Raw genomic sequence first — 15,039 nt, 5'->3', positions numbered from 1 at the left:
TCATGTTTGGAAAGTATTTGTATAAGACACATTTGAAACTGCAGAGTCTGTTACTTAGTATGAAGAAATATAGTCTCAAAGTGAAGTAAGATTAGTCACGGAGTTATACATAGCAGATATGTTGATAATAGTGTACTTCCCAGAGAAGCATGGATAATTGTTCAAAGAAATAGAAATTATTTAAGTAATCCTGCAGAAGAGATCTATTGATGCTGACTTAGAAGTGCAGGTGTTAATAGATGTTACAATGAAAGACTGGTCTGAACAAAAAAATCATCAGTAAAGAAAGAAATTCAGTCTTATTTTTCTTTCATGGAAGAAATAAGTTCTGTTCAGGGCATGGTGTTCAAAGCTGACAAACTAAAACACAATCCTCTGAGAAGAAAATGCTTGAGAGGGTACATTAATCACAATGGAGGATTATAAAGAACAAAAATAGATAATGTAAAACAATGTATTGGTCAAGAACCTCAACTCATGTTGAATAGGAAATGCAGAACTGTGCCATTTGCAGTAAATACTACAACAGTCTAAAAGAAAAGATGTTGCCAGATATACTATACTGTTGTCCTAGCAAGAGTAGCTTCATCCATGGCACTGAGTGTATGCACAAGAGATGTTGCCTTTACCTTTGATGACTGGCTAAAATGGATTTGTGGCTCCAAATATGAAATATCCAATTACAAGATATTTGAAAATGAGAAGTGTAGCACTAACAGATTGATTAATAATGCTAATTTAAAAAGTGTTTGTTTTGATGAGATTGGGTTAGCACTGATCAACAAGTGAACGTTTAACAGCACACACACACACTACCTATGCAATAAAACTACAGATGCTGTAATTAGAGTTATGGACAACAGAGCTCCAATTTTCATAATTCCTTGAATGGTCTATGTAATCAGATCAATTCTGGAATGTTCTGCATCTCTCTTGCCATCAAATGTTTAGCCATCTAGAAAGAATCAAGTAGAGATGGATTAAAAAGCTTGCTTTTTTAGGAGGCAGGGGTTATTTATTTATTTTATTTAACATTTGTTTTCCAGGAAAATAACATTTGTTTGCCAGGAAAGTCCGACTTGGAACGGAGCCAATTTTCAGTGGAGGCCTGGGGAAAAATGCTCCAGATGCATGTCTTTGTAACGTGGGAGGAAACCAGAGCACCCAGAGGAAACCCACATGAATGCAGGCAGGACATGCAGACTCCACACAGAAGGCACCCCAGCCCAGAATTGAACTGGAGAACCTCTTGCTGTGAGGCAATAATACTACAGCTGCACCACTGCACCGTCCATATACCCGTATATAACTGTTATAAGGATAAAAAAAATTAAGTCTGTTTTTACTCTCCCATAGGGGACACAGAACAGAATGTATAATGGTCTACAGGACAGTAAGAACAAATATGCTCATCAGCAATCTTAGATTACCTGTGGAGTACAGCTGGAATAGATTTTCAGGATTCCAGATGGAACCTAATCACATTCATTTAACACCTGATACATGACCTGGTTTACAGTACAAAGTCACTGTGAAATGACTCACCTACTGATGTGAAGTTCCTTGAATGCCTTAAAATAGTCTGAATGAGTATTCTGTGGGTAGGAAATATGTAATCTGGCAAAAATCAGTCATATTAGAGCTTAGCTGATTCATTGTCAGGTATCCTTTGGGTAGATATGTCCATGCAGCAGTAATGGTGGGAACGAATCATGATGGAGGAATGGTGGGAAAGAATCATGAGCTTTAGAACCTAGAGAATGTTTGATAGTTCATGCTTTTTGTTTAGAGGTGGAGAACAGCACATTGGACACTGGATTTCAGGGAGAATCTATAATATTTAAGGATGGAGTGTGTCAGAGTTAAAATATGTTACTCAAGAAGGTTCAAGTTCCTATTTATGGGTTGAAGGACACATTATACTCAATGCCTCTAATAGGCTGTTTTGTATACTAATGTGAGAGCACACTAAGATTCAGAGCCAGAACCTTGTGAACCCCTGACACAGTCAGTAGTCTCTGGTTCTCTTTTGGTTGTTGAAGTATTGTATCCCTTTGGAATGGCCTGTAAATATTTTCAGGCCCTTTCTATGTGTGCTGGAAGTTATGAAGGCATTCCATCTGCTCTTACTTATACCACATTGACATGAACTTTCTGTTCAAAAGCCTATCAAATTATATAGCCTTACTTCCCCCCATAGGAATTTATAGTCATTGAGGCATGCATTTTGGTCAAGTACTGTACTGGTTTTAGTTTCAGAGAGTGGAAGGGGTGTTGGATATGAGACTGGTATAAATAGCTCAGCAAAGCAGACTTTAAGCAAAGGCCCTTGACACAAGGATTAGTTATTCAAGGAATTTGAAACTTGCATAAACTCTACTGTCCATTATGGTAATTCCATATGCAGCGTTATACATGGTACCCTTATGATGGCTACTTTGAATTAGCCACAAAAATTCAAGACAAACTGAAAGATGATTTAGTCACCACATTATAGTATACTATCAGAACAACCTTTCTAAAGTGAAGTGACTAAATGGGTCTCACCTGGAATTCCTGTGAATTGGTTTAGAAACCGATGGACCCAGGAAGCTGTAACTGTTGCTCCTTACTTTCCTTAGATATGTTGCTGAGCACTGCTCTGGGAACCACCTGGCTTTATTAAAAAAAAAAAAAAAATCAAACTTTAATGCCCTGGCATCTTACATGACTACTGGCCACTAAAATATGTTTTATGGATATATTTTAAGTAGAAGAGAGGAACGGGGTGACAGTGGAACTCAAATCGTAAGTAGATATACAAAAGTTGAGGATCTGCTTAATCCTGAGGTTTGTGTGAAGATAGGTATTATAGAGATCACATTTGAATTTTCACTCTTTAGAAGCAGTGTTTGCAAGGGGTGGCCACGGTGGTGCAGTGGTTAGCATTGCCACCTCACAGCAAGAGGTTCTCTGGTTCGATCCTCGGCTGGGGTGCCTTCTGTGCGGAGTCTGCATGTCCTCCCTGTGGCCATGTGGGTTTCCTCCGGGTGCTCCGGTTTCCTCCCACATCCCAAAGACATGCTGCAGGTGGATTGGGCACTCTAAATTGGCCCTAGGTGTGAGTGTGTGTGCCTTCTGTGGAAGGTTGGGTGCTGGGCTGGCAACTCGACACCGTAAAACTCCACTGCCAATCATGAGCAGACAAGGTGATCTGCTGTGGTGACCCCTTACCGGGAAAAGCCGAAAGAAGAAGAAGAAGCAGTGTTTGCAAGAATACAGCTGACTCAGATGAAGGACTAGAAAATGTTCTCCAATCTTTGAAAGGAACTAGGAAGGACTGAGAATACAATCATTCACTGATAGTCCTTGGGGTCTTGACACACTAATGCCCAAAGGCCTCTGCTTCTCTTATTAATCTATATTCTTCTCAGAGTTGCCCTTGGGAGAAGTGATTGAGAATGATGTTCTGGCTCAGTTGCAGAGCATGTCTGCTGTTTATCAGCTCTAAGATCTACATGTCATCTGTAATCTGGGCATGCACCAAAGCATGCTGGGAGAGCCTACTTCTGACCTCCTTCAAAGTTGCCAACTTCAAGACATGGTCAGAAAGTGATCCAGGACTTCTGCTAGGGCTCTGGGTAGGTTCCTTCTTGTAGAAATAAAATGTTCCTGAGGTTCATATCCTCTTGGATGCTTTTTGCTGTTGTGTAAATTCTTACTGTGGGTATCTCAAGAATAATCAACACCACTCCAATTAGGATGGACCATAAATGCTTATTACAGCAATGAGACCCTGTTAGGCCTCATGTATACAACATTACATATGAACACTGTTATGATATAGGTAAACATAAACTCACCAATGCCCTTCACAAACATTCAGATGTACATGGGAACCATGTTTTTTTGTTCTTTGTTTTGGAGCAGGTTGAAAAACATCCTAGGGGTGGGCCCTGGCCAATTATTTTAGAACAGAGGTAATTGTGGTGGCAATTATTTTTGAATGCTTCATCCTGACCTGGGTTAAATTATGTTATTAGTATAAGTAGTGTATTAAAAATGAAAGCATAAGAGATAATATCTGGGCATGTGTATGGTGTATCGAGTTACATTTTTATATTTTATATATTAGAATGTTTTATAGGGTGAAGGATTTTATATAAAAATTATTTAAAATTGTTGATTGATTCTCTTAATTAATTAATTATGTGATTAGCAGGGTTATAAACACTTCATGGTTTAATGCATTTAATTCATTTGGTCTGAGAACAGAGATGAAAGCGCTTACTGTCTGGTGGATTTTATAATAAAATTTTGGAGTATATTACCCTGCTGTGGAGATTTACGTTGGTGCGTCAAAGGTCTTTTAGTTTTGTACAACATTATATATGCTGTACATTGTGAATGCATACCATTCAATCTTTATGAGGACTTTTCTCATTGTCCACCTTTACATCTTTGAAGGAATTTATCAGGAAATGCCAAGTGTGTCATCTAATGTCATTGCCAAAGCCAGCTGTCCTTACCATCACAGCTTTAGTGTTATGCACTCATCTGACAAAGTGAAATGCAATTCTGTCTGTTAATAACCCTGAATCTGTCTTTGTTTGATCAGTCTAGAATGCTACCCAGAATTCAGCACTGATGATAAGATATCTGCGTAGAGTAAATACGGTTCCAGCATCTTCTGGATGTGTACATTCTTCCTTCCCAATACAGATACCTGAACACCCTGTTTTGAGGAAAGGACACGAACTTCTTAAAACTGTAGCTTTCTTTCTTTTTTTTCTTAACTGTATTAATGATTCCTGTATCAAATTTAGAATTTTATACTATGTTTCGTTGTGACTTGCGCATTCTGCAGGTTTTTGATTAGTGATGGCATCATCCATTGAACAATGTTTGGAATCTAGACTGCCTCTTTGAGTCATTGGTTTGATACTGCGGCACAGTCCTGAGACCAAATATATTTTGTATTCTTTCTGTATGGCTCTAACACCCATACACATACAAGGAAATGGTGGTTAAAAGCAAAGTACTTAAAATTAATTAATCTTAATGCTACATTTATCTGAAATGTTACATTCAAAATAATAACTCACATTTTGTTAAATCCTTCAAGGTGCTCTCTTAACCATATGCTGTTATATCATTTATACAAAATGTCTCCTGCCACAATAAGCCTTAGGGACCATCTGATTGTGTGTGTGTGTGTGTGTATATATATATATATATATATATATATATATATATATATATATATATATATATATGCTATTATATTATCTATACATAATGTCTCCCACCACAACATGTTTTAGGAACTACTTGACTGAAGCGCACACCTCTTGTACAATGTTTTCATTTACTTAAGTGTGTCACTAACATTGTTTCAAATAACATTTTCTGAAAATTTGTGCATTAATATTTGAACATGTCTGCCAACTATGGCCTATGTTTCTTATAAACCAGATAAAACATCAATTTTATTGGTTTAGCAAACATTCACTGTAAAGACTCACTCAGGAGAAAGTTAGTAAAGGTGTAGCTCCAGTGGAACCATGATAACTACACTTAGATTGTTATAGGTAAAGCCTCTAACAGAGGGGAATGAAATAATTATAACTGTTTTGTCTCTTGACAATACTGTTCTTACTATAAATCTCACCATTCCATCTGCCTCAGTTCACTGCATGAAATGCTGTGAAAGACTTGATGATGAACGCATATACCCTAAGGTCCCCTTACCCTTTTCCTCCCATTTAGTGTTTACTCTGCCAGGAGGAACCATAATTTGTAGTACTTATCCCCACATATTCTAAGCTGGACTTGCCAAGTTAAATGTCAGTCTACTCTATATGGATCTTACTTCCAGTCTATCTACTTCCTGGTGCACTTGCCTGCTGTCTAGAACATGATGATAAGATGTAAAGCTACTGTAGTAAAAAGGGAGTGCAAAACATGAGTGTGTCCCATTCTGTAGACAGAACCTAGTCAAGGCTTTGGGAGGTAGTGACATTGTAGACATTAGGAGTAGTGAAGATTTACCTTTCATAACACTACCATTAGCCTGTCACAATCTACTGTCATCAGTGTGAATAAAGGCACTGAGGCATAAGGCACTACCAGTCTCAAGTGTTGCAAAGAAAAACATTTATTCTACTAGACAGATAACAGTGGCAATTTTCCTGTACACTGGGCTTTAAGTCAACACTTCTGCCAGGTAACCATTACTGGATAATGTCTGATAGCAGATGGAAGTGAGGAATGGGTGTCTGATTCAAGACTTCTCTTGTACATAAACATAACCCTAGCCCTGACCCTTCTAGATGAAATGCTGAAATCACCAACTGAAGCCATGCCAGCAAGTAGCAAGGTAAAACTGGAAGTAACAGTGCAATACCACTTATTTTGCTTATAAAAACAAACTGAAAAAGTCTTGGAACTGGCAGTGGTAGTAAGGGATACCAAATAAATGAATGCTACGAAACTAATGCTGGTAAGGATTACTACATAGTTAGCTTTCTGCAGAGAACAACTGTAAAAATCTTCAACCTAAGGTAATCAAACTTTTAACTCAGTAATAAATTATGAACTATAATTTAGAGATACTTTAACATATTTGGGAAAGGTACAAGTTACAAGAAAAATTGGAGATGGGAGAAGATAGCTACCTGTTGTTCTTTATGTGGAACACATCACTATCCAGAATAAAAAGGAGCCCCTGTCTGCTGCAAAAAAAAAAAAAAAAATGTGTAAGAACTGTCACAACCTCATGGCAAGTACTCATGAGAGAGGTAAAAGGTGGAAGATATGGCAACTAAATATACAATCTTACATTACAAGGTAATATGAGGTATCTGCAGTAGTTTCACTAGAGGTTGCTTGCTTGAAAACTTTTCAAATGGCTGTAGCTGATGGTAGCTTTGTCCTACTGGTAGTGTCTACACATCGTCCTCAGTGTAAAGTCTATAACTTACTGTGGTCATGCTAGTTTAGCAACTGTAGGTAAACAATATTAAATGTGATAATGAAAGCCTCAACAACACTATTAAAATATTGACTCACCTAAATTATTTGCAAAACTTTTGTACACATTGGTGGTTTAATACTCTTTTCTTTTTAAGATATTACTTTATAATTACTCCAAAAGAGCTCTGATTCCAACTTTTTATTTAAAACTGCACTGAACACTAAATGTTCACCTTTACAATAAACAAATACATTACAGAAACTCACTCTAAAAACGTAGTTCTGACAGCCGTTTTCTGCTTTGAGACTTGTTCTGGTATTGGGTTTGTTTATCAGGATCAGCAATACACCCATACAAAGGCTTAAAACTGGCCATCGTAAACAAACCATGATGAGATTCACAAGGAATATGAAGAGAACAATTACATAGTCAATACAAATCTAATTAGACATTTCAAAAATCTGAAACAACTAATAACATATCTGAAGTATTCTTTATAGAAAATACCACATGAAAAAGGACTCTTGTCTAAAAAAGTGGGTACTGAATAAAAGTTGTTCATACAGAAAACATAAATGATAAAAACAACATGTTTTCCTGAGATGAAGGGAAATGTAAATGAAATCCTGAACCATTTCCAGTCCAAGGTTTAACATACATATAGAGCTGCAAAACTGAAGAGAACAATACGTTTTTTTTTGCCAAGGATCATGTACCTTTTTCCTAGACTGTCATGAGCTGTGCAGCTGAAAACTTTTCACAGCTTTTTGCTGAGATGTGAGACTTGAGAATGAATGATATCAATGCAATAACTGACATTTGTTTGGGTGAACTGTAATTTTCCTAAATGCAAACAGAAGTACATTAAGGGAGTTCTACCAAAATTTCATATTAATAGTTTGACTTGCCTTATGATTTTTAAGGTGAAGAATTCAACATAAAATGAATATAACTTGAATTATTCATTTTGTTATAAGGGAATCAAATATTCACCCAGATGCAACTTTGCTGCTGACTAAAGTGAATTTGGGAAGTGGGAAACGTTTATTTTTAAGAGGGATTTAAGGACTTCCTGATTTGGATAGTGCCCTGGTAGGTTCCATTTTTACTTTACATCTGCATTGTGATTGGTAAAATGACTGTACCTCACCCACTAAACTTTATGCTAAAACTAGAACAGAAATTATACAAACAGCCTCACACAGCTCATTGTGTTCTGAAAGTATTGATGTATCTGCTATACAGCTAGGAGTATTTCACATGTAAAGTGACTACTCCAGTACATGTTCTATTAAAGATTTTCATTGGGGCACACACTGAAGTGTGAAGGGGATTTGATATTTTAGCCTGTAAAATAACCAACAATCTTCTCCAACATCTGACTGGTGTGTTAAACCAACAGTCAGTAGCATCATAAGTGTGGTAAAAAAACTTTTTTTACTTTGATACTGAACTTCTGATTTCATATCTCAGTATAGCTACATGCTGAAGGACATGTTTTTTTTCCAGTATTTGATGCTTTTTCATTTTCTACAATTTCATACCCATATCTAAGAGCAAAAGAAACTCAATCTAGTACATTTCCTTGGTAAAAAGACACTAGGATGAAAAAAATCAAACACACAATTACTAACAGGAAAATTTGTCATATCACACAAAGTCCTTCTGAGCTTTTGCAAGAAGTGGTGCGTTTTCTGGGCTCGTACAACATTCTTGCTCTTCATATAACACTGGAACATCCAAAGCTGGCATTTGTCCAAAAAACAAACTGACAAATTAATGGAAGCTTGCTTTCCTTCATTTCAGTTTATCTGGTGTTTGGAATGTCACTTGGTCCCAAATTAATCCCAGAGCTAGGTCCCTCATGATGCTATTGCTCATTAGGATGTTCTCTGTTATCTCCATGTTTGGTTGGCTGGTTGGGAGATGGAGCTTGAGAAGGATGGGCCACTGCTGGAAGAGTATGGGTAACAGGGACACCTCCAGGTAAAATCCCCTCCATTGCTGCAGGAATTCCTCCAGGTGTTACACCCACTACTCCTGGCTGGTATCTAGAAAAAAATGTTTAAAATTAAATGAGGTTTTTGAGACAGAAAGCCACACAACTTATTAAAAAAAATAAACACAATTTAATAAATTCAAGTGAAAAGTAAAAGGCTGAATTAACATACGAGCATATATAAGGACACCAAAGAAATACATCTTTACACATACACATAGTCAAAGGTAACATGGCATAAGTGCTAGGTTCAGATAAAAAATTCTAGGAGTCAGAAGTCAGAGGCAGAGGAGAAATACATCATATAGACACTAGTAAGACTTTAAAAGTTGCTCCAAACAGAGAAACCAAATAAATGAGTCCACATGCAACACCTAAAGACAGGACAGACATGGTGAGGTAAGGAGTAGTTAAATAAATTATGAATACGTAAGTTTACAACAAACTTGCTAATAAATCTAAAAATATACCGGGGCTGAACCCAATAAGCATGTCATAATAAGGAATTCAGAGACAGGAAATGTATCCCATTAAGCTTTTAAACAATCCCTTATGTCTCCTCACCCTCCTCTTTGTTAACATTTGCTACAGCAGAATTACCTCCACACTCCCACATAACAGTGCCACACTTCATAAAAGCAGTGTGTGACACCAAGATTGCAAACACCACCTTCTGATTTCAGCACTAATGCACAGTGAAAATGGCTAAAATATGGATGGATTTTCAGAGGTGAAATAAGATCTAAGGACACATGCAGAGACAGAAAAATAAAATGGTCTCACGATCAAGGAAGCATTCTAACACTTTTAACAATGTTCATACCACAAGACTCAAGGACAGCAGCAGTGGAACTGAATAGGTTCCTAAATAAGGCAGTCTAAATCTTAAAGAAGTGGAAAGTAGAGTAGATCACAACTTATTTTAACCCTGCCTCATTATCATTATGATGATACATTATTCACTTTAAACATAAGGAGCCAATGTTGATTACTGCAGTACAGAATGGGATATAATTAAACACTGCTCATCAGAAAATATTACACATTTTATGCTAAAGACTTCAGTCAGTATTTAACAGTTTTCATTACATGCAGAACTATAAAAGAAAATGATATAAATAATGACCACACACAGACAGAATGACAAGATCTGAAATATATGTGATGTTGAGTTGTATAGAAATGATAAAGCATTTTAAGATTAGGCAGCCAAGGGAAGAGGGCTGGAAAAAATGACAGTGAAGAAAGGTGGGCATAGACAAGACCGAGGATATGACTTCTATGACAACAATTTCAAAAGTAACAATACTTGCTATTAACAGTTGTGGCATAATAGATGCAGCAGGGAATACAATCATCCTCTGATCATTTCTATAGCCCAACATCTATTAATCATCAGTGTCTATCACTGATGTTAAACTATAACAGAATGCATTTAAAACCTAGAAAATCATCATGCCAGGTTTGTTGCTGACCTGAGTTATGCACATAAAACTCCAGGGAAACTTTGTTCAGATGCTTGACCTGAAGAATGGGTATAAACAGTAATGTGGTGTGCTAATCATTGCATAAACTGTCAAGGAAACATATTTATAGAATGCTATGCTCTGAACTTAAGTAAAACCATTACACAAATCTAAACCATATTCACATTTACTGCACAGCAACTGCTTTGTTCAATTAATGTAAAACAGTTTTCATTAACACGTTTTCTTTTTTTAAATATATATTACGAGAGTACATGGAGACTCTTATTTATGTCTACTGCATTAACCATAGTAGGAACATAGTTCCAATATGATGTGCAATTATGTGAAGACTATTAGCTAAACAGTGATAACAGATGCATGTACAGTATAATCTGCCTACTGAAGTGTGCTCAATAACATTTGGTACTGATATTGACATGCAGTCTCAAATATTTTACGGATAGCAGTAAAATAAAACTTACAAATTCAGTGCTCTTAAATATTACTTAAAGCTATTTTTCTGCCAAACTATATACTTAAATCCATTACGTACAACTGTTTTCCACATATAGACATTGCAAATAGTTACCTCTAAAGTCAAACTGAAATTTCCTATGGCTTACCTGTATGTGGCACCATTAAGCTCAGGATGCACTGCTTGCTGATCCATCACTGACCACGTAGCTGTCGTGACAAAGAATTCTCTGTTGACGCAGTTTCTCAAACTATCAGGAATGCGACCTAGTAAAATGCCAGGATATACATATTATGCATGGCAGTTTTTGTGCAAAACTCTGTAACAAATCATTTCATACAAGTAAACAAGAGCCGTTCAATACAATGATTAATATACATTATTACTAACAATATTATTTATTAACTGACAAGGCCATGCTGTACTGCAGGACTAGTACTTATTATTCAAGTAAAATAGTGTAGATAACTGATTTTCTTTAAAATGTTGTGCAATATGCTATCATATCACCGGGCCTGTAAACTTCATATAATTAAATGTCAATGTACACAATCCAGATTTAGTACATATGGGCTAACATCATGAAAGACATAGTCAAAACATCATGAAAGACATACTCAAAGGCTGAACATATATATGCACTGCCCTTTGCTGACAGCAGTTTTACAAGAAACCATTTGTGAAGCAAATCAAAATTTAACAGCATACTCTATGAGCCAAATTAAATCTTTGTATTTTTACTTATACTATAATAGTCATGGAATAACTATATGAACAGTCATTTGATCAGATTACAAAAAAGCATCAGTATTATTTCTCATATTTCTTATTGTTTATGTCACTCCCTTAATCTACCTGGGCACACCCTGAAATGTAAAAACATGCCTTACATTACCACATTTAAAAGAAATTACTAAGGGAGAAGACGCATTCAGTTTCCTTGTACTTACAACAGTACTGGCTGTGGTAGCAAGATACAGGATTTGAAAATCTTTGTGTATCATTGCTTAATAAATGCAGCATGGGTTTTTATGATCACATTTCTCATTTTTATGGGGGAGTCATATGTAAACATATTCAAGAGGATCTAGTCTGGCAGGGTATGTATTTGGCTATTTGCTTACAGTTTTGTACCACATACTCTAAAAATGATTCATTTGTATAAACAGTAGTTTTACAAGTAAATTAATTGTGCTGCTTATTTTTTTAACAAACCTGTACATGTTTGTATACAAACTACCTAACAGATAATTTATCACTTATCTTTTACCAAAAGTGTTTCTGACTAACAAATGAGTCTTCCTGTTGTTAGCTGAACATTTCAAACTAAAACAAGCATTTGTGAGTGCCGAATGTTGATCTGCATTGGTGACACACTGCTGTAGTATGGAAGGAGGCAGTGCTGAGGAATGAATTATACTGGTTGCTTTCCTTCCAGTGTTCTGTCTCTTTAATTCATCCACTTCATCCTGTGTGTTCATTTAGCTTGCATCTCTGCACCAGTAACCATTTATTTCATCCTTGGAGTACATTTAGCTGGCCTTTCTGCTTCCCTATGGTCTTTTTACATTTGGAATGTTTTATGACTATTTTTTAATGCTTGCATTTCACTTTAGCTTCATCCTATTGAATGCATTACAGTTGTCTATTTTAATGTAGACAAAAAGAAGTTGAATGTTTTGTATTACCCATTCAGATGAATGGGAACTATACAGTACAGAAATTGCTGTAACCTTTAAACCAAACAAGCATTTGTTTTTTTGTTTATTTTTTATTTATGTGCTTATTTAGTTATCTTATAAACCCCCTTCAAAAGCAAGCTGTAAGACATGGGAGGCACCAAACACTGAAATAATGTGTGGAAACAAAAAAGATATACTACAGATAGGGAGTACTGATGTAATATACTACTTTACTCTCAAGGGGACAAAAAGAAATGGCTGATGCAGATGAACTACTCCCACATACTATTTGCTTGAGTTTAAATGCAAAAGTTGATGGGTTAGTCCCCAAAATGACCCTAGTCTAGAGCTACATATAATGGTACTTTAAGGTCTCCAAGGAATACATTTTTGGTTGTAGATGATGGGGCAAGTAAAAAGCATAATCTAGGAAAATAAGAACTGCTATTTGGTGTATGTAAAGAAGCCCTGGGATTCAGAAAGATGGTGGGAGCAGTTGCAACAGACTGGCCACTGTTTACCAATCAAGAACGATGCAGCCTGAGGTTCATTAAGAATTAACACTGTGAAACAGCTGTGTGAACACAGCAGCTACTTAAAAAAACACTTGTGGCTAAAACATGGCCTGTGTTGAGGGCATGTATCCCCCAGTGGTGGCCATGGAATGCAAAGAGAAATTGTCATGAACTTGACATGTGTGTCATGAAGTGGCTCAGCTCATCCACATGCACATCGGAGGTATCAGACTTAAAGGGTCCAATACAGTGATTTCAGCTATTGTTTGACCAGATTAAAGGCTGGAAATGTGAAATTTGACAGTTATGAAAAAAGGACAAGCAAGTAGTGGGAAGCATATAAGGGGAGCTGCTATGGAATGAAAACAAGGGGGGGTGAGGAAGGCAGGGTAATATTTTTAGGGATAGGTGCCTAGTTTATATACATCACGAAGGTAAGGTGAGGAAAGAAGACAGGAAGGAAAGCTGAAGGAATGGAAAGATGATTACAGTAGGTATGAGAGGCACAAAAACATTATAGACAGACAAGACTAACACAGGAGATGCTGACACAATGTGTGAGGGTGAACACAGTGGATTAGGAGACATCAGAAATTAGAAGGAAGACAATGGTGATGGGTGGGACTGGACAACAAGCAAAGGAGTGTGTAGACACAAAAAAAGGGAGGGGAACATAGTGAGAGGGATAGGGTAGGTATGACTGGCAGTACTACCCTGCCTATGTCAGACTCAATGGGAGATCAGACCCCCACATCAAGCACTTTTATTACTAGGTCTTGGTTGTAATGGTGGAGTCAGTGCTGGGAATAGATGAGACTTTGCAAGCCACAAAAGGAGGTTTTGCATGTGGCCTATGCAGGCATCAAAGACCCATTCCACTAAGAATTTCCAAGATGGCTGCATATTGAGTAAGAGCTTAAGTCTACCTCTCTCTGTGTGAAAATAGAAACTCAACAGAGAAGGACAGTAGACTTTTGTGTTTCTGGGTAAAGTTCAGTAACTGGCTAGTAAGTGCACTGACTGGATGCCAGGAAAAAAGTAATACAGAGAACCTTAAAGAAAATTAGCTACAAAAGGTGAAAAACACAGTGACTGGGAAAAGTTCTGCCGCTGTTCAGCAAAAAGCAGTGCAAGCTCCAGACATGGCTTCCAGTAACCTAGTGGAAAGCTTAAGACAACTGCAAACAGACCTGGTTAAAATAAAGAAAACAATGATGGAACATATCAACTCAAACAACAAAGCACTAGAAAAAATGTAAGAAGCTTTAAACAGATATTTAGATGAGGTGACAACACTTCAAATATCAGAGGTCCAAGTGAAGAGAAGGCTGGCTGAATAAGAAACTTCTCAAGAAGAGATGTTTCAAAAAATAACAGAATTAGAGGACAGAGCACGTAGGGAAAACTTGAGATTTTCAGCTGTACCAGAGAAGCTGGAAGGAAACAGACTGTATTAATTTTATGAAAGCACAAGTAAGTAACTGGACTGGTATTCTGCAGCAGAAGTTGTTAGTTGAAAATATATACCATGCATATGCTCCAAACCTGGCTATGAGAAAGTAACCTAGACCTTTAATAGTAAAGATATAATCCTACCAGCAGAAGGAGTTGATTCTGACAAAACTGTGGCAGAAGGACAAAGTACTAAAAGTGTGAGACAGCAGAGTATTTGTGGAGAATGATAACTCAATGTGCACCAGGTAGAAGAGGAGTAAATGTATTCCACTATTCAGGAATGTAGAGAAGCAGGTGTGAGATTCAAACTGATGTATCCAGCTATATTCACAATATTCTTCCCTGGAGGGATACAATCATTTTTGATGAAGTACATGCTAAGGGGGAATACAGAAACACAAAAGTTTGTCTAACAAAACGTGAGCTGTGAAACAGGAGATTCTGCTTGTTGTTCTTCTGGTAATAAAGACCACAGAGAGACTGTGCCAA

At 36.9% G+C, this 15,039-nt stretch overlaps 1 protein-coding gene across 8 annotated transcripts in view; it reads right to left on the bottom strand.

The window, feature by feature from the left end:
• Window positions 1–7,138: 7,138 nt before the first annotated feature.
• Window positions 7,139–15,039, bottom strand: part of CTBP2 (C-terminal binding protein 2) — a 2,784,951-nt gene continuing 2,777,050 nt past the window's right edge. For all 8 annotated transcript variants that reach the window (XM_044056194.1, XM_044056191.1, XM_044056196.1 and 5 more), the window contains 2 exons: window positions 11,047–11,164; window positions 7,139–9,006 (listed from right to left, as the gene is read on the bottom strand). In XM_044056194.1, coding sequence (XP_043912129.1) covers window positions 8,826–9,006; window positions 11,047–11,164 — 299 coding nt within the window. In that variant the 3' untranslated portion in view covers window positions 7,139–8,825. The remainder of the gene's footprint in view (window positions 9,007–11,046; window positions 11,165–15,039) is intronic.

Source organism: Protopterus annectens, chromosome 14.part0, assembly GCF_019279795.1.
Source record: "Protopterus annectens isolate FY-2018-M chromosome 14.part0, PAN1.0, whole genome shotgun sequence".
Taxonomy (NCBI): domain Eukaryota; kingdom Metazoa; phylum Chordata; order Ceratodontiformes; family Protopteridae; genus Protopterus; species Protopterus annectens.
Note: the sequence above shows the minus strand (reverse complement) of the source record. Positions and strands in the feature narration are given on the sequence as shown.